A 25,980-nucleotide genomic window follows, 5' to 3' on the forward strand; every position below is an offset into this window, starting at 1 on the left:
AGAGAGAGAGAGAGAGAGAGAGAGAGAGAGAGTATGTTTGTGTGTGTGTGTGTGTGTATGAGCTTGTGTGTGTGTGTGTGTGCGTGCACGTGCTTGCGCGCACGTGCGTGTGTATTGAACAGTTTCGAAGCAAAATGCGACATAATATCCTTTTGTCCAGTTTTGAAAAAAAGAAGTGCAGATTTCTACTCTTCACTTATTTACTGAATAAATTTGAGCAATTTGGCTGAGGCTAAAAATGGTGTAATGCTCAGGCGACATTTTCTGTACTCGTTAGATGTCATCTATGTTGGATTCTTTATCATCCTATAAGTAATGGGTTCTCCACATATCCGTGAAAAATTGCTGTATATCCACATTGATTGATTGATTGATTGGATTATTACAAAATGATACAGATCCTTATCAGATGATATTAAGTCCTAAAAGCAACTTGAGGGCGACATGAAAAAGATTAATGACACCATTAATAAAACTGCCATTATAATGGTGACAGGATCAACAGTTTGATTTGAAATCGTTTGTATCTGCTCATCAGTTCAACAATGTCCTTCCATTATAATATTCTGTATTTTTGTCTCAATTGCTATTTTGTAGTTCAACACCAAACCATAATACCACTTCTCTTTGTTTTAAATTTAGCAAAGAGGGATAATTTAAACTTGACGAATATAGAAGAATAATTATATTACTCAGAATTCTCAGGAACAGAAAGAGATGACAACAATTTTTTATTAACTGCAAGCAAATCCATGTAACTCGAGAGGAAAGAACCATTTGGCTTGCCAATATGTCACCAACTGTGTAGAGACAATGAGGATTCCCGTATGATGTTGATATTTATGTATATTTTATACCCCTCCTCCTCCCCCTCCCCCCATAGCACAAGGAGGATTCACTTGAGTTCACATTTATATGTGTATTTTGGGTGTGTCCCATCAACCCCCACCCACCACACATTTGCACATGTTCACATAATTTATGTATATTTTGTATGTCTCCCCCCCCCCCAAAGGACAACGAGGTAAAGCTGCTGACAGAGATCTCTCACATCAACGAGATCATGGACAGCTTATGCATGCAGGCCAGTGAGCCCTCTGTGCTGCCAGCCTCCAGCGAGCAGGTCATTGTAGACCTCAAGGGCGTGGACAACTCTGCTTGGAACTTCAACCAGGTAGGATATTGGATTTTTTTCCCTTCTGCACTTATATTTTTACAAACTTCTCATCCCTTGGGTTTGGTTTTGGGACACTCCCCTTGCACTGGGTTTCGTACTTCAAGGTTTTCAGGTCACAGAGGGAGGAAGGCTTTTTGACTTTTTTTGGCTCCGTTTGGTTCAACAACTGGTAATTGTAAACCTTTATATTATTGTTTTTTCATACACAGTGTACACATAAGGCATTTGTCATATCTATTTGTTTATATATGTAACAATGTAATTTGATTGAGTACTCAAAAGAATAAATGCTAGCATCTGGGTTTTTTTGAGGTGATATTTGTACTAGTGCCCTGAAGCAATGCAATGATAATAACAATAAAATTACTTTTATAATATTGATTTCTCTTTAGAATGAGTCAGTTAGTCTCAGAGAAAAAAAATTTCATTGATTGAACATTGTTTTAGTTGACTTTTAGTGCTTAGAACTGATATGAAATTGATTTTTGTATATGATGCAAGGCAAAAGAAGTAACAATTCATGGTTATAACGATTTGCAGTTGAAAGCTCAATATAAGAATCTGCTTTTGTATTTCTGTTCCTTTTGCTGTTTCCCAGTACTCCATGATTGTTGTTGTTTGTTCATGCTCCTCTGCTTCTCAAGCTGACTTAATTTCTTAAAAAAAATCTCAAGTATTGAAGATTGGAATACGATTACTCTTGTTCTCAACTGAAGAATGCCTTATCCTAAAGTACAGAATAGAGGCACTTTACAAATGTGAATTTTTATAATTTCAAGTGGAGAGAAATGTATTTTTCTTGGAAATAACTTTGAATTTTTAAAAACTCCATGATAGGGAGTATAACTTTGCTCTGATTCAGAACAGAAAAAGTTAACTAATTGCTGACGAAGGTCTTTTGGTTTGGATCATAAGTTACTGTTGGTAAGTTTTGCACTGAAGTAACTGCATTAATGTTGGCCATTTATGGAATGTTTTGCTTCTGCCCTCCCCAACACCCACCTACTCACCTTTCTTATCCTCTTTCTGTCCCCATCTTACTCTTTTTATTTCTCTTCTTTTCAAAATTTTCATATTTCATCTCTCTGTCAACGAACCCTGTCTGAATCATTTCCTCTTCTTCTGCACAAACCTCACTGAACTTGGTGATGGGTCACCATATTCTCTCTGCAACTCCACTATCCTCAATACACTTTTTCATGCACATCGTGGCTTATTTCTCTCTCTTTGTTTCACCTCCTCTTTCCCCTCCTCCACCTCCTCTTCCTGCTTATTGTTCTTGTCTTCCTTATCCTTTCCTTCTTCTCCACCCCTTCTCCTTTTTCCTTCTCTATACTCCTCTTCCTCTGTTCCTTATCCTTTTTACTTCTTCTCCTCCTGCATTTTTCTTATCCTTCCTCTGTTCTTTCTTGTCCTGCTCCTCCATTCTCCTCCTCCACCTTCTCTTCCTCATCCATCTTCTCATCCTCCTCAAACCCATCTTCCACCCGGCCCCCTTCTCGCCCAACATCCCCAGCAGAACTCTCCTCCCAGCTCCCCGTCATCGCTGGGCTCTCGCAAGTCGAGTATGTGCAGCATCAACAGTATTAACAGCAGCTCCAGTGGCTCCTCCAAGTCACACTCGCCCAGCCACACCATGCACAAACGCACCACCTCACAGGTACGCACAAGCAAACACACACACAAGTCCCTTTGTGTGTCCTACCCCTCCTTTCATCCACAGGACTGACCAGTACGTTAGGAACCCTTGATCAATGTCTCTCACCCGTAGGTCTTCTCTTCGTGTTTCAAGTTTGTTTTTTCTCCTAGTGTTTCTGTATTATTCTTTGAGGAAATGAATTCCAAGGGGCCGTGTAGCTATCTATTGTGATAGTTGGTTGTTGAATGTTACATGAGCCAGGGCCTTCTAGTTTTAAGAAAAATCAACTGAAACACCATAAGCTTTGGTATTTGTACAACGAGTGAGAAAATTCATAGAAACTTGTGTCTACTAAGTAGTGTAATACTCATGGGAATTCTGGAAAGTGTTTTTAAATTCCACAGTTGAAATGGCATTAGGTCTTGTTCAATGTCGAAAAAAAAAAAGAATTGGGAGTCCTAGTCCATTTTGAGACAACCCTTTTTGAAGGATTAAAGAAGAAAAACCTTTTCCTTTCTATTTTTGGGGGGGGGGGCATTACTTAAATAACGCCCCCCCCCCTCAAAAAGAAGGGGGAGGGGTTGTCTGTATATTGTTTGTAAAAAAAAATGTCCTTGATTTTGATAGTTGTCCTGCTTAGGGTTCGCAGGCTACTATTCCTTTCAGTGACTCTTGTTCCTGCTGTAGAGGAAATTTGTATAGCTTGTTGTCCGTTTCTTTATACGGCCACTAAGCAGACGAAAGCTTGCACCATGTGCATTGCTAGTGAGCATGGGTGTTTGTTGAAAAATGAAAAGAACGAGTTGTGTGAATTCAATGCCTGTGTACTCTGCTGGAAAATCTGACTATTAGTGATAGTTGTCCCTTCGATGATCCGTGACAGTATTTTTTCATGAGATGTAAATGGAGAGACCACAATTTTTTTTCCTTGCACAAGAGATCCACATGGAAGAGTATTATCTTGAACAATCTTCAACCTTTTTACTATCATCTGATGCATGTCTTTGACCAGACCTTTGATGAGAATTATTCTGTTAAGTGCTAGTGCTTTCTTTGTGATAAAAATTTTGATATTCTCAGTCAAGATGTAAAGGCAGTGGTCTTATTTCTTTTTTTTTTTTACCAGCATATTGGGGAGTCCATTCCTGTAACAATTTGAGGTTCAGAGTAAATTAATTCCTCCATACCATAGATAAAGAAAATAAGTGAAAATTTTGATGTTTTTCTCATATGTTATGATAATATTGTTATTATAAGTAAAGAAATTCTATGGGTCTCAACAATATTTTGACCTCACTTTATGTGTACAATTATAAATATAGTCATCCTTTGCCAGACCAGAACAGAGGCATTGAGTTAACATGACACAGTTTTTCTTTTTAAATTCAGAGATCATGTCATCTTCATGTCATCTTCATGTCATCTTCATCAATGTCCTTTTTCTTATATTGCCTCTTGAGCTGAAGTTTGGCGTTGTACGTTCGTACTTATTCAACTAGTTGGGTCTGCACAGTGAGGTCTTTCAGATTGGAAAATAGACTGGGGTTTCAGGTTGGGCCATATGCACATTTCAAGCAAAAAATCATCAAATATTGACAATCTCCTGTATTTCTATGTGTCATCTAGCTGGTGGACTTGATTAGTCTAGTACCAATGAATGGTGGCCTCTGTCAACACAAAGGCAAGCAAAGTTAAATATATTTGACAGTTTGTCATTGAAGGGAACAAGATTCCAATTTCGTTTTTATTATTATAAATTATTATTCTAGGCCAAAATAACTGTCCCCAAAGTTGACATGCTGTCTCAGAGTGGGTGGACCGCTTGGCATGTTTGTGTTGGGGGTCCGTGCAGCATGCCAGCCTGTGTCTTGCTCTTTTTGATATGAGGACTGTCAAACTATTTTCACTTTTGTTGCTGTCACAAGTCTCTTGTGTACGAATACTCCGTGGTTTGGGATTTTTAGAAACTTTTGGGTCAGTTCAGGATGTCTTTGTTTTATTTTTTTTTAAATTGAGGAGATATCTTCTCTCTTCTTGTGGGATGTGTCTATGGAAGTCTGGGTTGACTGTGACTAGTTGAATCGAAGAAGCTCCCCTCTTATGTAATTTATGTTTTGTTGAAGGAGGCTTAAAATGATTGCAACAAAATTGGGGGTCTGTGTAGAAGAGAAAAGATTGTGTACTTTCCGCACTATTGCTTCAGGTTCAGCTTTTTGCTTTGAGGGAATAGTGGACTTCTTCTAATAATCATAGCATGTTGTTATTGTTGTTGTTGTTGTTGTTGTCGTTGTTGTCTTTGTCTTTGTTTATCTAGCAGTGTTTCCTTTCATACTTTTTGGACCAGTGTATTTATCACAGTATAGGTTAGATAGTCTGCACATAGTAAAAGTAAATGTACCATTCAGGCCTAAGTATTGTATTTTTATCTTTCATATTCCTTGGTGGTTCTTTCTCTGTGAGATTTTCAATGTTTGAATGAGCAAGCATGAAGCTATGGACGTGAGTGTGTCATGTTCTGTCACTCACTGTACCGTCTCCCTGTCTTGTGAGCTCCACAAGCTGTATGGTGTACTCTTCTTTCTTGGAATTGCTCAACTTTATGTTGTTGCTACAAATAACTTGTGTACAGCTTTTTTCGTATTTATTCAGATCAGTTCATTCTCTTTTTCTGTTGAAACTTTATTGTACACAACTAATAATATTTACTTTCTGTAATGATTATGATTTTGTTTATGATTGGATTCATTTTATTTTGATCATAGTTCATTGTGTTTTATCTGTTGAGTGAAGGCAATGAATATGGACACAGATAGTTTCCCCCAATTGTATGCTATTTGACTCAATGCCTATCTATTCTTATTTTTATTGTATCTTTTATCAGTTGTAATGGGATTTGGGACTTTCCTTTATGAGATTATTGTTCTTTTTAAAATGAAATTTCTCTATCCTTTACTCTGAATAATCCATCGTACATAACTATGGAGCAGCTGTTAAAAGTTTCTTTTAATTTCAGGGAAAAATGATCACATAATGATTTTATTACTATTATATTTTACATGCGTAATATCATTTTTGCCACAAGTGTTTATTTCCAAACTGTTTATATGAAATGCTTTCCAATTAAATTACGATAACCAAAAAATGCAAATGTGTTTGAGGATTGTAGATGAGAGTGCATTCCCTTATGGATCATTAACAAACCCCCAAAAAATCCTTGGTTGGTTGCTTGATTTATGTATACAGTAAGTAGGCATTGAGTCAATACATGCACTGTTGTGTGTCTCCAGAAGTATTTGCTGATCTGGTTACTCCTTAAAGTGCAGAAATATCTCGTTAAACTCTTGCTTCGCAGACTCTCAGGTCATTACATGAAGTATAACTGAGGTTCGCTCATAACAATTATACATATTATTAACAACATTAACAGAAATTTTGAAGTATCTTTCCTAGCAAATGTAATGCTGCCAAGTAGTCCCATTTCATTGTCTATATCTATTGCATTCTTTCATTGGTGTCCATCAATTTAATTATTTCTTACGTTTCACATTATCTTTTCCCGTCCCTCCCCATCTTTGTTCTTTATCTCTCAAACCCCTGCCTTCTTACTTTTTACAAAATGAACATACAACTGTGTCACCCCCTCTCTAATTACATTTACCTCCACACATTCGCACACTCATACACTTCCTTATGCTCATGTGCATTCAAACACTTGACACATACACTCATCCATTAATATACACTCACAAATGCAAATGTGCGAACTCTCTCACACACATCGGAATGTATGGACCCACACTCTTGCATACACACTACCCCACATTTTCTCACTTTTATTGGTACCTTCCTCACTGGCATCATCTCTTACACGTCAACCAATCACATCAATGCCACTCCCTACCTCCCCCTCTTGTTCCCCTCCTTCACCCCACTTTTTTTATCCTATTCACATCTGGTCACACCCATCTTATGCCCTGCCCAACTCTGCACTTTCCACATTGACCACTCCCTTCCACTGTCCCTCTTTCCATCACTCCCTCCCTCCCACACCTCCTTCCCTTCCATCGTCAAGCAGCCTCTGGTGGGTGCCATCCGCTTGACCAGCGTCAGTTCCCAGGACTCGGGGTTCACGTCCCAAGACACCCTGTTTCTACGCCCTAACACTCCACAGTCCCTCAGCCTCTACCAGGTACGCCATTGACGCTGGTCCCACGCAGGCCTGCCTCTCTCACTTGAGATCTGGACCGTACAGATCCTTGTTTTGTAATCAGTAATAGCAACAAAGTCTTTGTCGTTATTTTTTATTTGTACTACTTTCAATTTTAAAAGACCCCTAAATTTACTCCTAAAGTCGCAAGATATTGCTATTTTTGGTAATGTGAGAGATGCTTATTGGCCCATTTTATTTTGAAGCAGAAAAAAGCTTTAGGTATTGTAATTGTCAGACTCAAAGCAAAAGCGTCAAATTTAACGACATTATTTTTGTTAGTAGAAATTTATTGTTGTCCTTGAAGTTGAATTGTTGTGAAAAGCTTTCTCTTTCTTTCATGAGAAAATACCTGTTTTAATGCGGTTAGAGATAACTGTAATGCTCAAACTCCTTTCCCAATGTGAATTGAGTAAGTGAGTGTTGTGTTACCCTCGCCTATCTCGATGCTAGTGAATGGAGAGGAAAGTAAGGCATTGGAGCAAAAGTGGACATTATTGTCTACTGGAGCCGCATATTGATAAACGTCACTGCATTACTTTTGACCTGGCCTTCCACCCTCCCATCAGCTTATGTACTGCTCTGCTTGCATGCATTGCTCTGCCGCTCTTTCCCCTGTTCCCCATCAACTCCTTGTACCTTTGCTTTATCGGAAAGCTTTCTTTGTTATTGGTGTACTTCAGATTCAGTTGACTCTTTAGTTTTTACTCACAATATTTTGTCAGATTCACGTTTGGTTGAGATTTTGAGGGGAGAAATTGTGTTGTATTTCCCATGCTTGCGTTCATGATGGGTTTCATCACAGAATTTTCGTTATTGCCATCAACCTTTCACTCTGTTCATAGGTCATTTTGAAGGCAGGTCACTTTCTACCTGTCTGTACTTTGGGCTGAGAGGAAATGTTTTTAGGAAGATGAGAAAATATTTAGTACTAGACTCTGGATTTGTACCTACCTATAACCTCACAGGGCTAATCATAGTGTGTCTACTACTCCACAGTGGGCAGGTTTGAGAGTAACAAAGTCATCAAGTCGTCTTCACTCACTAGCACAAACTGTCTGACTATCCTTATCATTCTTCCCGCTTCTACCTGTATTTAGTTGAGCTCGTTTCCAGACAGACTTTATGTATTAGTGTTAATTAGGTATTATTTTCTGAAGCTCAGTCAAGCTGCTTAAACGAATGGCTTTGCTTGCAGTATCGAATCTTGTTGATTTGGCTTGTAGCATGCTGATCTAAAGTTTGCCTGGAACTTTTGATGTGATGTCTAGCATGGTCACTTTGCCCAAGTTGGGAAGAGAGGAATAAAACAGGAAAATCGAGGCATGTCGAAGCATGCTCACTCTGCCCAAATTAGGAAAGGGGTGCAAGACAAGAAAATGTGGGTATTTGAAGTGTCCTTTGCACAAAGTACTTTTGAAAAACATTCTTATAGCGGACAAAGTTTGCAAATGATGTCCTTTGGCTTGGTGTTAATATAAAAGCATGGTTATTTTCTCTCACTGAGACTGGCATCCATGTAGCGTGCCTCCCTATGCATCTGGTGGTAATGTGGTTCCCTCTACAACACATACTGGACGTTTGCCCTGTCTCTATTTCTCTCCCTTTCCCTCTCTATCTTTCTGTCTCTCTCTCTTTCGTGCCTCTTTCTATCACCTTCACATAAACAAAAACACATACACATTAGAAACCTGAATTTTGGGAAACCAAAACAGCCTGATGACACAAGCGACAGGCATGATTCTTGATTGTGAGGTCTCATTTGGTACTTGGAAAATTTTTAATGGGGGAAATGTCTCGTTTGTAAACTATCTGGTTTTGATTATAATTATCAACAAACAGCTGTTAATAAAAAAATGTTTTCTTTTGTTCTTTACAACTTAAATGAAAAGACGCTTGAAAATAGTACAGAATAGCATTTTATCTTTTAATTTTTTTTCCTGTGTGAAAGAAACCCCAGAATTTTCTAATACCACATAAAACATTGAACTTGACATTATCTAGGAAAGAAAATAGATCCTGGGTGCCATTGTGCTCAATCTGATAGTCCTTCTTGCAGCCTTGGGGGCCAGTGGTCTCACACGACCCTACATAACTTTTTATGCCTTTAAATCATATCTCAAAACTACACACAGAACATTGTGGAATGTTCAGTTGGCCTTACGTCGAGTTCATTTTCGAACAGTTGTCTTATTAACTTTAAAATTACGAATATGTGTGCTGAATGCAGAATATATAAGACATGGTGTTTAATTTTTGTTTGGAGCATACAACTCAGTTAGCTGTTGAGATAGTTGTACTTGTGGGCTCCTTGTTCAGACATTTGTAATGGAATGGCTTGGCTATTTCCCTAGCATTCAAAAGACCTGAGGTCGATTTTCTCAACAAAGGGTATTTTAAAGCCTCTCTGTATTCCTACGATGTCCCTCAAAACTTGGTTTGGTATGAAGAGAAAGAGTCAATGTAGCTTGCCTCCTAAGGAAATTGACTGTGTCGATAGGGTGTATAACATTTTCTACGGTTATAATTACGAGTTCTGATTTTGAAAAAGGTGTCGTGATAGATTCAGCTGAATGCTGCATGTTTTTGAAGCGTTTTTAGGTATTATTCATTGGTAAATCTGAGGTAGTTTGACTTTGATGTCATGTTCATGAGAAACAAGGGGGGTTTATCCCAGAACATTTTCTTAACTTTCCGTATAGCAGAGATGAGTGAGCTGTCTGTACTGTTTCTTTCCATTGATCTTCTATTAGCTCATTTTTATAGAGGAACTGATTTCATTTTTAGGGACATTTACAGTGTTTCAGTGGTATTTTTATGTTTTTAGAGATAGCTTTTAAAAAATAGTTTCTTTTTTATAACCTAGTTCTGAGATAAGGGTAAGTCTCTGTCTTGGGTAGATCATTCAATTTATTGTACTTTTTTTCATGACCAATACCCTGGCGTGTTCACCTTTAATTTTTTTTGGGTAGAAGTAGAGCATTTCATGCAGATCGTTTGGGCTTATATTACAAGTGCTGATTCCTTCAGCTGATGCTAAATATATCATTAGAGAGAGAGGGAGGGAGGGAGAGAGAGAGAGAGAGAGAGAGAGAGAGAGAGAGAGAGAGAGAGAGAGAGAGAGAGGGAGAGGGAGAGGGAGAGGGAGAGGGAGAGGGAGAGGGAGAGGGAGAGAGAGAGAGAGAGATTTGGGTACTTGGAAAAATATTGGAAAAGTCGTAGGAGGGAAAAATGTAGACTTTTGCTGTAGAAAGAACTTTAGATTAGTTTTCCTTAAATGGGAAATAGACCCCTGTAGTTTGTTGGTTGTAAGCGTCCAAATGGCCGGCATATGGTCTGGCTTGGCTTTGTTTTGATTTTTTAAAAATTCATCATCTCCAAATCTTGCCACCTTTCATTGACAGATACATAGTTTTTTTTTGGGTTAAAGTTATGTCCGAATTTTACTCAGGAAATGACAAGCTCATATCCCTTATTTACTACAGAGTAGAGTTCTTTACGATGACACCTGAGGTTGCATATTCTTTTATCTCATTCTGCATCCACTCCCAGACTTCTACTACCCAGGAGCGTGATGAGGGTGACTGCGACTCCACCCCAACCACTCCCTCGGACAACACGCCCAGTGCCAGTTCCACATGGAACAACTGGCCCAACCTGCCAGGAACCCCACGCACAGACCCAGCACGTCCACACACCATCAGCTCTGCCTATGAGAAAGGACACACCAGACCAGGTGAGATAGCTTTTGGGCTAAGATTATTGTATATGGGATGGGTCTTGCGAATCCTTTATTAGAGATGCAGAAAGAGAATTGTTGATGTAGTTCTATAAATGGGCAAATCCACAATTTTTAAGATATTGTTGTGTTATTCACGTTCTCTACCAGTTTATGACTTGTCAAGATGGCAATCCAATTATACCTACAGTCCTGCTGTACCATCAGTTCTGTTGTACCGCCAACTTTATGCTTGTCTCGAAGTAAGCGGTATAACAAGGTTTTACTGTAGATATGTTCAAAGTCTAACATAGTATTTTTGGTAAAGAAAAATTCTTTCAGGTGTACAGTATACAGTACTGGTTTTGCTAAAAGAAAGACAACCCTCTTGAAGTATCCCTACCTTTGAATTGTCAGCATTAATCCCATTCTTAGAAGGTTTGTGGCCACTCATGTGTAAAGTGTATCTTCTCCGCCGTCTTTTTTCATGGCCGTTATCCCTAACTTTGTGTTTACTGTCATTTCGACTGGCAGCGACCATTTACTTAACTCTATTCATCTATTCTTCTCAGCCTTGAAGCCAGACATGTTTGAGCCGCCCCAGGAAGGTGTAGAGATGCGACCCAAGACCCTGCGGTCCCAGAGCCAGACCAGCAGCGGAGGTCGCCCCTCGGCCACCATCAGCAAGCTGCAGCCTGTGCTGCCCCCACACTGCCCTAAGCCCAAGGTCAAGGCTGTGGCTCCTCCCATGTTACCCCCAGGTATGGTTCATACTAGAACAAGATTGTGGTACGTGAAGCTCTGAATCTGTTTTGAATAAGTTGTGCTGGAAAGGAAGGATGGAGGAGATCAAGGAATAACTGGGAGAAAGAGGATGAAGTGGACAAAGGGAGGAGGAGGAAAAGGTGCTCGAGGAAGCTGGAAAAGGTACAGAGAGATGGTTTGGAGAAGGGAGGTGATGAAAAAGTTAAGAAGTGTAAGGGGGCTTGGCCCGCTGAGAAAGGGTCATGCTGCCTTTTTTGTGTTTAGAGATTTGACCAATGATTCCTGATGTCCTCTCCCAGGTGCCCAGCCCATCTATGCCAACATGGCGGAGCTGTCGGGCAAGAATGGCCAGTCGTCTGACCCGTCCTCCCCTGATGATGGTGAACCGACCACGCCCACCACACCGGCCAGCGTGTCCATCACTCAGGTAAATCGACCGTGAACTGGAAAATATGCTTTTATTTAGAAGGAGTGACCTTGTTCTTCTATGTGGCTCTCTCTCTAATGCCATTTGTTTTTGTTTTTATTTAGAACTTTTGATTTCCTCGTCAACTGTTTCTATGTCTTTCTTTTTTCATAAAACGCTGTCTGTGTTTTGTCCAGTTTGTCATTTTGTGGCAAGAGAAAGACTGCAGTGATATTAATAAATCCGCTCTTTTTAGTAACTTTCCCCCCCCATCCACACACACTCACTCACACACACACACACACACACACACACACACACACACACACACACACACACACACACCCTCAATTCCATGCATATACCGTATCTTACTTGCTTTCTTATTTGTTTGTTGTTTGTTTTTCATATGATCTCTGTAGAACTATGTCTTCTGAGAAATGAATGATGGGTGTTATCATCTGTTCTTGTGCCAGTTACCTTCAGCAAGTTTTCCAACTTCCAGTCCCTCAAAATGTCATGTAATTCATGTTTCATTTCAAAGCTTTGCTTCATGTTTGGGATATTGCTGTCAGGATGTATCGTTGTCTAACATTGTGCAATAAAAACATTTTCTTGTGCATTATTCAGCTGCTTGAAAGATGTCTTTTGTGTTTCTCTTGGATATGTTTAACAGCATCTGCAAAGTGTGTGTGGTTTTTTTGTTTTAATGTGATATACCCACTCCTATTTTTTTTTTTTTTTCAAACATTATTTTTGCTTCAGACTTCACATAAATTGGAACATCCATGTCTTCAGGCACATTCTGTAACCATTTGCCATCTCTTCAGAACACTTGGCTAGGTTGTAGGGGCCATCAGTAGACTTGCTTGGTGTGCGAGGCACTTTCAAACAGAACATTTTAAGCGCTTTTTTGTTTTGTTGTTTTAGGAAAAGTGGAAACGGAAAGGGCAGTTTCTGATGAGAATGTTAGGAGCATGAAGGGAGGAGATTGGGAGAAGAAGGAGAGACAAATGTTGTAAGCCAATCTAAAGTGAATCAGTTGAAAATTTGGATTTTCGGCTACCCATGAGGTAGTTCTATTTGTCTACATCCTTTTATAGTTGTGTAGTTGTGGAGATTTTTTTTCTTCTCATGGAGGGTGCTACTGGTAGGTTCTATTTCTCTTCTCTTCCTCTATTGTTTCTCTGTCTGTCTATCCTACTTTTTTCCTTGAACGGAATGGCTGTAATGTTGATGTGCTTCTCTTTACTCAAACAAACAGAAAATACTTTTTGTGCATTTGTTTTGTTTTGAATAGCATCACATGAGTATTAAAGCTTTTATATAGTAGTCTCTGCATAAGATCCCACCTCTTATGATCCCAATTTGCTTAGGATCTGACTGTTTTAAGAAAAGAAAACATTTTTATTACACAAAAGTCACCCCTTAGATCCTGATCTGATAGACTAATGTTTCAGTTTCAGATCATAATTTACAGAACAAAAACCTGGGCAAGAATAGTTGATCAACCAATCATTGAAAAATTTTTATCGTTGAACTGCCTGTTTATCTTAGATCATCATCTACTGTTGTGAATGCTATCACATCTCTGTTGTAAATCTTGATGAATTGGTATGGTGTTTGCCTCAGATGGGATTACATTCAGGTGTGAACTCATTGACTCGTTTGGATTCCCCGAACATCACGCTTGTATATTAGCCTATCGTCTTGGCTTGCTACATCATGCATTGGATGGGTAGGGCTTAGGGCCTACAAAGCCGCGTCAGACGGGATCATAGCGAACTGAATTGGTCAGCTTTTGTTTCCCTGGCCATCGCAGTTGTCCTTCATCTCTTTGCCATACTTTTCTAGACAGGCTGGATTTTAATTGGTGTGGCCACAACACAATGGTACATTACGGCAAGAGTGGGAAACTTGGTCAGAGATGAAAGCTTTGAATGTTTGAGAAGTTATGATGAAGAGCAATGCATTCAAAGTAGATCCTGAGACTCGTGATTGGATAAGGGAAAGTAGCATGCCTCATGCCATTGTAATTGGTCATCACAGTTTACCTTTCTTTGCTTGCCATAAGTGATAAACCCACCCAGGGGTCACGACAGTTTGTCTCAGAGTAAGGGGAGATAATTTTATTGGTTGTAGGCCTGAATATGAGTCACTGTGGATTCTTCTAATGAATTGACAAAGATCCGGCTTGCTTAAGATCCTGTATTTTCTTTACTCTCAAGCTCTAGGATCTTAGGCAGAGACTACTGTACATTTATTATTTTTTTTCTTCAAATTTTTAACCATATCCTACTGCTTTCAGTTTGGGTTGCTATGCGAGTTTTTTGTGTGCATCATCCATCTTTGCCTCTAACTACCATCAGTTTTTCTTTCTCAGCCCTGTCTAATTTTCTTCTTCCACACCATCTTCTTCAGTGCCTGGTGTGAGTTTCATATGCTTGCCACAGGCTCAAGGGTAGTTTTTTTTTTCAGCTCGACACCCATGTTCTCTCGGTGTGTGTTGTATTCTTCATGTTCTGTTCTGCTTGGTCTGGACTCTTATCGCTCTGTGTCTCTCTCCTGACTCTTTGCTGTGCAAGCAGGGGGAACAACTGCTCAAGTCACCAAAGGGCATGATGGATCTCCAAACGGCCATCGAGCAGATGGACCTGTGCACGGCGTCGCTCAATGTGGAGGATGAGCCTATCGCCTCAGACACTAGTGAGGAGGTGACTCCTCGCTCCAGCTTGGATGACCCTCAGGTCGGAGGTCACGCTGAGGCGGGCGAAGTATCTGCGGACGATTTGGTGCTGGTCACCAAGCCCAAGGCAAGACAGCGCTGATACTACCACCACCACCACCTCTACCACTACCACTACCACTACCATCACCACCTTCACTACCAATGTCCACTACCATCAGTGCACTCTCTCCCACTCCTAGTACCATTTCCTATCAGTAAAGGTTAACACAAAGCAGAAATGACTGAGGATGAAAGACACCAGAGAGGCATCGGAACATACTGATTGCATTCACCCTGATAACCACAACAATAATGTCTGGCTTATCAGCAGTTCCTTCCCATTCTTGCATTGACCTGTCCTAGCTGGCATGCAATAAACACCACAAAGCAGATGCTTGGGTTTTATTTAATTTGCTAACGTTTTCTTATCTTTCCTTTCCTTTCCTTTCTTGTGCATGGTTTGCTAATTGCGTATTAACCTCACAGCGCTTGCCACTTCCCATTTGCTATGACTTTTGCTTACCCTTTTATGCTGATCACTGCTAAAATGCACTTTACTTGTGGGGGATTGGGGGTCCTTATGCACAGCTAACGGCAACAATAATGGTATTGACAGTAGTAATAATAATTTTAAAAATTTGTTCAAGACTTGTCAGTACTTCATTAGCTACCGAAAAGGAACAAAATGCTTACCCCCTGTCTCCCAACAAATCAGTCTGTCTGTATTTCTCTCTCTCTCCCTCTCCTTCTCTCTGTCTGTCTGTCTGTCTGTCTGTCTGTCTGTCTGTCTGTCTGTCTGTCTGTCTGTCTGTCTGTCTCTCTCTCTCTCTCTCTCTCTCTCTCTCTCTCTCTCTCTCTCTCTCTCTCTCTCTCTCTCTCTCTCTCTCTCTCCCTCCCTCCCTCCCTCCCTCCCCCAAATGGCAAGCATTCTCCCACTGTCTAGGTTATAAACTCAAAATAAAACAAAACTTGCCCTTACATGTAACTGAGATGGCAACCCATGCTACAAGTGAAGTAATGAATGACCTGAGATTAGGAGGTTTGGGAATTTCGTTGAATTTTGACAGCAAGCATCATAGATATTGTTAAGTGCTCTGGGCGTCCCCATTTGTATGTGCCCGCTGTTGGCTCAGATAAATACGTACCCTGTCACTTGGCAGGCTGGGGCCCCAACTTTCTGTGTATTAAATGTAGGTCTGCTGTTCATGTGACGAGTTCCTTTTAGATATGCTTAAGTGTTCTGGTCCACGCGGAAGAAGCGAAGCGAGGGTCCTTTGCAGAAATATTCTAGAGATTACCATTTTGATGTCATGGTACATTAGGTGTTTATACTTTAGATCACAGGTTCCAATGTGCATTCTTGCATGTGTTCAAGTGGTGCTGTGGGGTTGAATTCCTTCGTTCTAACTGAAAATATTTGTATAACTTAAATGTTCTTGCAATATTCTGTGCATGATGATACCTTGCTGCATGCTTGATAATGTTATTAGCTAGACATGATTTCCGAACTAAATCTATCTTCAAGGGAAAAATTTCTAGCTATTTTATGCTAAAGCTTTGTCTACCTGCTCTAATTTTCTTACATGAAGCTGCAGCGAGCGCCTAGCACACCTCTGTGATTGGCCCAAATATAGATGATATATTACCACCATCTTTTTTTGTTGTCTTCCGGCTTTCCTCGACAGTTGGTGCAATGGGCTATGTCACTAGGTTTCGTCGCCAACTGCGTGGGCTGTGTGTGTGTGTGTGTGTGTGTGTGTGTGTGTGTGTGTGTGTGTGTGCGTGTGCGTGTGTGTGTGTGTGTGTGTGTGCGTGTGCGTGTGCGCACGCGTGTGTGTACATGTGTGGGTGTGTGTGTGTGCGCACGCGTGTGTGTACATGTGTGGGTGTGTGTGTGTGCGCCCGTGCTTGTGTGTGTGTGTGTATGTGTGCGCCCGTGCTTGTGTGTGTGTGTGTGTGTGTGTGTGAGGAGAAGGTAAATTTATGGATTGAGAATTGCTGAGATTGTTTATAAAAGATAGCATAAATTAATACAAAAGAAAAGAAAACCCCAAACACGGCGACATCTAGTCAGTTACTGGCGAGGGAAACCCAAAAATCTAGGGGGAAACCCCGGAAGATTACAAAAATAGATGGCGGAAATACGCCTTTAGTATTTTGGCCAATCACAGAGGTGTCCTAGGTGCTTGCTGCAGCTTCATGTAATTTTCTTGCATGATTGGATGATTTACAAACTTGTAGTCTGTTTCCTGCCAACTAATTCCAAGCTAGCAATTGTAGCATCAGAAAAGCTTTGTTCACATCATGTGGAAAGCTTTTTTCTGCCTGTTTGTCATAATTGAATGTTGGGTAAAAAGACTGACATTTAAATGGCATGAAAAAAAAAATGATTTCATATGATATACTTATGTTTTCAGTTTACGAGAATCAAATTGTTTTAGTTTTATGTCTAAAGGAAGAGGTTTTGTAACTATTATCTATGAAAAAAGGTGATAAAGTTAAGTTTTGTTTTGTTGTGGAAATTCCATTGCTGTTGCTCTTGGCTTCTCCCTCTTGGCTTTCCCAAAATGGCTTAATTCACCTCTCTGTTCAGTTTGGGCAATCAGATTTGCCATTTGGCGTTTATGTGGAGTGGGTAGATGTAAGGAAAAGGCACATATTCTGAGCTAGCTAGACTCCTCTATCATTACTTTCCTTACATCAGTTTGTTCATTGAGCCAAGGGGAAATTACTGGGTACAAAAATACAATTCTAAGGTGGATGCCATGACTTGCCCTGATTATCAGTTTTGGCGGCACATCCCCCCCCCCCCCAACCGCCCCAAGTTGTAAAGAAAGAATTAACATTTTGTCCGTCTTTTATTATTATTTTGTCTTAGATTACTTGGATTGTTTGGTTTATATTTGCTGCATTTCCTGCTTTGTGGCAATGTTGTCAAAGCAAATCAGTGGTGTCTGTCAAGTAAAATATAGCCTATGAGTTTCTGTTCCTAAAGAAGAGAAAGTTTATTAGTATTCATGCTTCTTGTTAACCAAGTCATCAAATTGTTATTTGTCCTAATCAAGAAAAAGATACTTATTATACTTATTCACTTTTCAGCCTCACAGTATTAATTTATGCTTGTTTTTTTGTTATTTCACTTCCTTGAAAATGTACCCAAAAGTTCTTTTTAATATTTCAAATTGTAAACTTCTGTTTACAGCTCCAGTATTTATTTTGTCTAGGCAGAACTTTTAATTCAGTACACTTTCTAGGAGTAAAGGAGTGGAATGAAATCTCGTGGGAAACAAAGAAATAGGAAGGAACTCTTCATGTATTCTTTTGATATCGATATCAGTATCTTTGTAAAACTAAAAATATAAACTGTTTCCATGCTTCCAAAGGTGTTTTGGCTCCATCCAATCTGGGATTGTCATGTTTCCTTTTTTTCAACTCTTATTTTGGGGCATTTACTTTTCCTTGCATGTTTGGTTTTTGTTCAATGACCAAGTAGCAGTTACAGTACATTTTGGATGTTCATAGTAGTTTGATCTCAGGTTTAAAAAAATATTTTGTGACTTTTTTTTGAATGGCCTGAATGAGATACTGTAGTATGGCATACCTTATATCATCGCGAATAGGACTCAACTATTTACACAAAAATCTGGGCTTCAAAGTTACCCTGCATCTTTCCCATGAGACAGCAATATTAGACAACAACACCCCCCCTCCCCCCCCTTCCCCCAAAAAATGAAAGGGGGCTGACAAAGGGAACAAGCTCTGCGGGTCAGGTAATCATTGTTGATTTACATAAAGCGTTTGCACTTTTGACAGGCCATTCCACAGTAGATTGTACAGGCAACGAAACAGTAAATGTAAAGACTATAGGCCATAGGAAACTTTTCAGTGTTCTTGCATGTTAAGCCGATGGAACAAACCTATGCTTTTTGCAATGAAAACAAATTGGTGCATCTTATAATGGACTTATAATTTATACAAAAATTTTGGCATCAACACTTGTTCAGATATGCAGCCTATTTGCGATGATCATGATATACAGTATTTAGTTACAACTAACTCTATGATTTTGCAACATGTCTGTTTTTGTGTGGTTGATTGTGAACGTGTTTGTGTGCTTACGAAATGAATGTGTTGCTGACAGTGATTTACATTCTAAGAAATAGTTGTGTCTTTTAAAGTACTGTCTGTGTCTTCTGTTTTTGAGATGTTCACATCAGTCTTGTCTGTCTTTTTTGGTCCACACAAAACATGTTATTGTTCTCATGGTTTTCCTTAAAAAAATGTATTCAATGAGGTTGGTTCTTTTACTGATGACAATGAGTTCGTGCTGTTTCAGATCAGAATTTGTAATGATTTTAAAGTGAATAAGGGGTTGGGAGAGAAATCTTGTTCATTCTTAGTTTGTTTCATTGGCACTCTTTGAATTTTCTTTTCTTGGTATTTTCATTTTATGTATTGCAGAGAGTAAGTATTGAAGGCCCAATTGTTAGCAAAGAAAGTTGGTTCAGAGGATTAACGGAAATCTGAAAAATTTGTCCTTTTACAATCCGAAGGCTTATTCTTGCTCCTTATTCCCATTCCTTGCCCCTCTCCTTTTCTGTTGTGATGGTTTAGGTGATGGTTGATACCCCCCCCTTTTTTTTTTCTCGAGCTTGACCTACTGCTTCTCTTTCCCCATTTGTTTAAGATTGTTTCCTTGTTCCAGCTGTACACAAGATCCGGTAGAATGTTCAAGAGTGTTTAAGCAGCTCTCACTTTTCAAAAATATTTTAATTTTAATTTGATGGATACGTCTAGGTTTTGATGAAATCTGACAAAGATAGATATGTTGATAGCTTTTGTTTGTTTATTGTTCAAGATGCATGTGAGATGAGTGCTCAATTTACAGACACAGAAATGCCTCTATTACTGTATTGATTCTGTTTCTGTGGTATGTCAGCAACTTTTGGAGAACTGTAGGTTTTTCAAATATAGTATTTTTGACTGCTCCCTTAGTAGACTATTCAGAAACCGATTACGGTGTGTGCAGTGCATAGAACATCTGATTAGATAGTTTATATTCTTTCTTTTGGTTGTTGTGTTGTGACCAGTTAGTTTGACCCCTTCTAATAAGAGCCCAACAGTTTTTTACATTACTGTACAATCAATATACTCGATCATATTACTATATAAGAGAGAACAAAGTTAATGGGTTAAAAAAACAATGTAGGTTATTTTTCCCCACAAATACAGTTGAACCTGCCATGACGGCCAGCTGTGTAATACGGCTACCTGTACGACTGGCCACTTTCCACACCCCCCCCTGCGTTTTTTTCAATATAATTTCATTGTGTTAGATGGTCACATGTCCAACATGGTCGCGGCAATCATACTTTATCAACCGACAACCAAAAGTACCTGTCTAAGAAGGCCAGACAAATCTCTCATCTCCTGACCCTTTGTCACAAATTATGAAATTGACCCCTGATGCTGTGGTTGAGCCATCGTAATCCATTCACCTGTCATTTTTATTAGTCCCTCCAATGAATGTTACTTAGGTAGCTTTCAATCTTTTCTGAAGTTGACCAATTGGTAACAATAAATGTTCAGCTGCTGGTGAGGGAAGCCTGTGATCTGTCATAACCTATAAGCCCCGCCCACAACTCGGACACAAATCATAAGTGAGATGAGCAGTCTTTGTTTACCCAGTTCATAACAATGGACACGTCAACAAAAACTCGTGACACAGAAGTGTCGCTTGTTCATTGAGTGGTGACGAACCACTTGTTTGTTTTATTACGACACTCAGTCTTTCTTGTTTGACTGACACATTTCGTTTTTGTATTAACCTTGCCCAAAACTAAGATTTAAAAAAAACGAAAAAAAAACTTAATAATGAAAAATCCCACTAAAACCTCCCCCACCCCCTTCAAAGGGAGACAAAAAATTAACTAGCCTTACTACAGCAAGTTATACAACCACTTTTCTTCTCCAAAATGCGGGGCCGTCTTACACAGGTTCAACTGTTGTTATTATGTATTATGTTTGGAGCTGAAAAACAGCTGTTTAAGAATCTATAAATTTTTTCTTGTGGTTCCATAGTACAGCGCAAGCTGAAACCACTTTTGATTCATAAATAGTTTTTCCCTAATGCAAACATGCTTAAATCATTTTACTAATGGGACAGGTGTACAGGTTTTAAAAGTTATGAGTGTAATTTCTATTGGTCAATCCCAGACCTCAAAATTTGTGGGCGATTCCGTGGTTCTGTAATAAAAAATCTGTGTAAGCTTGTTGCATGAGAAGATATTGGAAGTTGAGAAAGTTGATGTTGGTTTCTTTGAAAATTTGGTAAAGTTGTTGGAAGCACCTACTACAGAGAGTGAATAAGAGAGAGAGTATTTTTTTCGGTCTCAGGTTGAGATTACTTCAATTGATGAACACACACATTCCATTTGAGAGACCAATAACCAATGAGTGCTAACTTGACACCTTCTATGTCTCCCACAGATACAGCAGAACACAAGTCTTGAACTGGCCAAAGCCATCCGAGAGCTGGAAGCAAGCACTGCGGCCTTGACCTCAGCCTATGACACGGACAACTACGCCACAACCACTGGGCAGACAGCAGCAGCGGCCAACAGCACAGGGCCCGTCTGCGACACAGACAGCTACACCAGCAAGAGTTCTCTCCCTTGCTCCTCAGGCTATGGCACAATGGCCAGCACGCCGGCAGGCTCAGAGGACACCATCGCCTCGGGAGGTGGGTACCTGTTGTTACTTGTTGCGTTGTAAGTCTGTCATTGTCAGTTAAGTGGGTAGTACTCTGGTGGGGTTTGCTTCTTAAGTGGGTAGTACTCTGGTGGGGTTTGCTTCTTCTTTCTTATCACCTTATCTCAAATGTCTATCTTCTTTATCTCCCCTCCTTCTTTTTTGTGTTTGTTACTCTCTTGTAACACCTCTAATCTTTTGCACTTATATGACCTTATTGTGCTGCAAATGCCGTAAAAGACTTACTGAAACTAAAACAAAAAAATGTCAGTTTGAGCCTGTTCTGTCCTAAGAGACCCCTTGGAAGAACAGGCAGGGTCACACTGAAATGTGATGTAAATTCTAGTTATTTTAGGATATGCTTTTTTTAAAAGAATTCTTTTCTGTCTCACTTCCTGTGGAGTTGTAGAGGAAGGTGTCGGAGTTTGTGTTGAAAACCATGCAAAGCATTTTGTCATTTACCCTTCCATTCGTCTTTTTGAATTTGAAAATGTGTTAATATGGATTTTATTGGTCTATAAAACCAATACTTTCATCGGATGAGAAGAGATAATTATTATCTAATTTCAATATATATACTAATTTAGGCAAAACCAGCCAAGCCGATCTTTCAAAAATCAAGTTATTTAGACATGTGCACACAAAAAGCTCCAATAGGTCTGTGTGGAATGCGACCCTGAGCTACATTTATAAGATCTTGTCCATCGATTTTGGTCCTTTTACAGTCATTATATAATTTAGGTTTGGCTAGTTATTATATTATGCGGTGGTGTCTATTTAGCTGTGTGTTGTCTGAAGGATCTCCATGCATCTGCAGAATGACTGCTAGAATGTCGTTGTTCTCACAAGCTTCCTTATCCTAGCCCTGGCTGCTTGGACACTCTAGGGTTTAATGCCTCTACTAACTCTCCCCACACACGTTCCCCTGGGCTGAGGAGAAAACTCTCCTTCATGATTGCAGTTGCTTGACCTCCTTGTCATTGTCAGTACTCTTATTTTGATATTCAACGCCTATAAAGATAAGAGGTCTGGACGTGACAATGATGCTATGAATTTTACACTAATGTGATGCTGTCAATTATAAGCATGGCTTTCTGTTTCTTTATTTATAAAGTAAGAGTAGATGAAACATACTCTTACAGATCTTCCTGCAGAAAAAATAATGGACAGTCTGCTATAACAAACTTTTGTAAGAAAAAGATATAAATTCATAGCATCATAGTGTACAAAGGCATGGGAATGTGTGGAATTCAGATTACTCAGGGATATATGAATTTGTCAGATTGCTGAAATGGTATCACTACTCCGTGATTCTTTTACGCTATGCCCTGATGGTATTTTCACTTTACTTCATCCTGTGATCTCAATGTTATCATTGTCACATGAATATTCACCGTCAGTGTCTTATGGTGTGGCCTCATTGTTGTGACCCTGTTTTCATGCTGTGTTCATCCTCACTTGTTTTCTTGATGTGTGACTCTTTTGGCCATTGTCATTGTTGATAGCACCCATTCCTCATCAAGTGAATGTTGTCCTCTCTCACAGCTTCACTCGTCTTTGTTGTGTGATGTTCACAAGTTGGGTTTCATATTTCTGTTAAACGTTTTAAGAAAAAAAAACAACCAACCCAAAAACTTTTGAGTTGGAAATATTGTTGATGCTGTGGTAAGAGCACATTGTTTAGTCTATACGTACTCATACCAAGCTTGGCGTTGGTTATGGTTATAAGTGCCCCTTTAATTGTTATTTCTAGATGTCCAAGATGCTTCATAGAATTTTACATTTAATAATGTTTCCACTGCTGGGGGGAATTGAATTGAATGGTTGGTTGGTGGGTGCTCTGATGTTGTTTACTCCTTCTTTCCTATCAAACATCTGTCATCCTCATTTCTTCTACTTCTTTTTTATATTTGTTACTCTCTTGTAACGTCTCTAAACTTTGACACTGACATGACCGTATTGTGTTGCAAGAGCAGTAAAAGTTTTGCTTAAACATGGGGATTTGATGACCATTTGATTTGCAATTCGGAAAGTTTTAGAAGTGATGCTGAGGACACATGCTAGCAGACATTCAGCATCCTTGTGTGGTACATAATGGAAGTTCAGAAAAGATGCATGGACGCAAGAAGGGTGCCATCAATAGTGATCAGTTGTCCTCGAAAGTAGTGTAAGTGGGTGGTTGGCAGGTGCTCTGGTGTGGTCTGCTCCCTCTCTCCTATCAAAGGTTTATTGTTCTTATCTCTCCTCCTCCTTTTTTGTTTTTGTTACTCTTCACTTCGCCACTTATACGACCTCATTGTGTTGCAAGCTCCGTAAAACGATTACTAAAACAAAGTAGTGAGGGTAAGAGATAACATAGGTGGACCTGTTGTCCACTGAAATTGTGTAGGCAGAGGAGCATGGGCACGACACAAGGAAACTGGCAAGCTGACCGGTTGATCACAGTGGAGTGGGTAGAAGGGTGACACAACAACTGGCCTATGTGGATGAAGACTCTCTGACATATGGCAGTTGTGGGTACCTAAGGTGTGAAAGGTTCACAGTGATTGTCTCCCCTATCAGGTGGCGGGGCAGCCTGTCCAATCAGTGAGGAGGAGGGAGGAGGAAGAGGAGAAGGAGAGGAAGAGAACGTGGGCTGTGAGGAGGTAGTGGAAGAGGGGGAAGGTGAGACTTATCGCGGGGAGGAATGGCTGCCCCAAGGCTTCATGCTCTTGAGGTGTCTTCCCTTCTCTGCATGGCTTGCTCAGATTTTTCTCCATTTTTGACTTACTTTTGCTTGACTGTGGCCTGAAGTCCAAATGTGACAGAAGTGCCTTTCACGGGTCTTAGTAGAGATGAGCGTGTAGCTTGGATGGAAAAGTAGATCATTGACACCTCTTAATATCTATTGTAGACAATCTTTTATAATGCTTGGGGACAATGCTTTGCTCTGCTTTGACCAGCTATCCACTTGGTACTTGGATGGATATTATCAGTAGAGTAATCAGAAACTAAATCTAGTATGTAGTATTGATCTTGCACTTTGCACGGCTGTTTCATGGTATATGAAGAATGAAACAACTTAATAGTGATGCACCAGCTCTGAGATCCAGTGCAATTGTCTTAACACTTTCCCCAATTGGATTTGGTGACTTATATTTGCTGATAACAAGTTTATAATTTTCGTTTGATCCCAAGTGATTGAGTCATAGTTTGAACTGAGAGGACTGCTAAGTGTCCTGAGGTTTGTTGGAGAATCCCTTATTAAGACTTCCAGTGCGTCTTTCCGTAGCAGATCATCGCTATCTTGCAAAGTCATATTACCTGCAAGTGTGATTTTAAAAAGAAGTGGGGTTTCCTTTTGTCAGTGAACTGAGGGTACTATTGTGTGCTATGCATTGCTATGGTCTTTCTTTTTTGGGAAATTTGAGTTTCGTTTATGGACTTTGTCCCCCGATCCCCACCTTGGAATGCTGTCCCTGGTCCCTGTTGCGGGTCTATTGTGGACCACATGTCCCTTATTTGAACCTTGAGTGCTTGGTAGCGCTGTATTTGTCCTCTGCATCTATTCAAAAATTACTTTCTTTGTAGATGGTCTTGTTTGTCGTGTTTTATTATTTCAAAAATATACTTTGGTATTTTATGCTGTAATAATATTCTGCACGGTACTTTAAAATGTAGTTTTACTTACTTTGATCTGTAGTTGTCATTTCTATGTTAGTGCTGTACAGCTTTGAGGTTAATGATTGATCTCGTTTCATTTACCAAGAGTAATATTAACTCCAGGAATTGTTGCCCCTCCAGCTAAATGAGTGACTCAAACTGTTGAAGTTTTGATTGTACTTCTTATAATGAAATTGCTATCCTATTGCTTAATTAATCATTATGAAATCGTCTCGATAGTAATTTATACTAACAATATACTACTTATAACATGTAAACTAGCGTCCCAGAAAAGGTGTTTTTTCATGACCAAATCTTTGCAGGTAAAAAAAAAGATTAACTATAGAATGGAGGGCTGTTTGAAATAAGATGTCAAATTTTCTGCCTTCTGTAAACAAAAAGTTGTGATTTTACCAACACAATGGGGTTTGATCAGCATATTTTGAACAGACAAGTGTACAAGTTCAGGGCTTGTAATGAAAGTATATTTCCATCTTTATATGTGTACCCTGTCTCAAAATGTGGGATTGGCATTTGTGGTGTTATGACCAGGTTCTTCACCATGCTTCGGAAGATGGTATAATAATAATATGTGTCATTTGGATGAATTCAGTTCCGTTGTGAGGGAGACAGTTGTGTGTGTGTGTGTGTGTGTGTGTGTGTGTGTTTGTGTGTGTGTGTGTGCGTGTGTGTGTGGAGAGGGGAGGGGGGGAAGAGTATCACTCATCTTTTTGCTAGTGTGTCTCCCGCATTGGCGTGGTCAGTCCTGACAGGTGAGGTTCAAAGCCCACCCTCTAGTTGATCTAAATTGTGTTGATGAGGCCAAGTAAATTTAAAGTCATCCTTATCACATCAGGCCTCATGTGGTGTATGCTCCTCTGATGCTTGACATTTAGTGTAAGCACTACATACAAATTGAAACCTTGATTCTTTTCAGCCTAAGTTCTA

The 25,980-nt window shown here is 39.7% G+C and overlaps 1 protein-coding gene across 1 annotated transcript in view; it reads left to right on the plus strand.

Moving 5' to 3' along the window:
• The window catches only part of LOC101860626 (protein MTSS 2), a gene marked incomplete in the record, with an annotated part of 117,976 nt that overhangs the window by 83,859 nt on the left and 8,137 nt on the right, over window positions 1-25,980 (plus strand). The window contains 8 exon segments of the mRNA XM_035973469.1: window positions 1,016-1,174; window positions 2,694-2,837; window positions 6,892-7,005; window positions 10,576-10,759; window positions 11,314-11,502; window positions 11,806-11,933; window positions 14,501-14,725; window positions 21,130-21,382. Of these exon segments, the coding sequence (XP_035829362.1) occupies window positions 1,016-1,174; window positions 2,694-2,837; window positions 6,892-7,005; window positions 10,576-10,759; window positions 11,314-11,502; window positions 11,806-11,933; window positions 14,501-14,725; window positions 21,130-21,382 (1,396 nt within the window).

The sequence above is a fragment of the Aplysia californica genome, unplaced genomic scaffold (assembly GCF_000002075.1).
Source record: "Aplysia californica isolate F4 #8 unplaced genomic scaffold, AplCal3.0 scaffold00027, whole genome shotgun sequence".
Lineage (NCBI taxonomy): Eukaryota > Metazoa > Mollusca > Gastropoda > Aplysiida > Aplysiidae > Aplysia > Aplysia californica.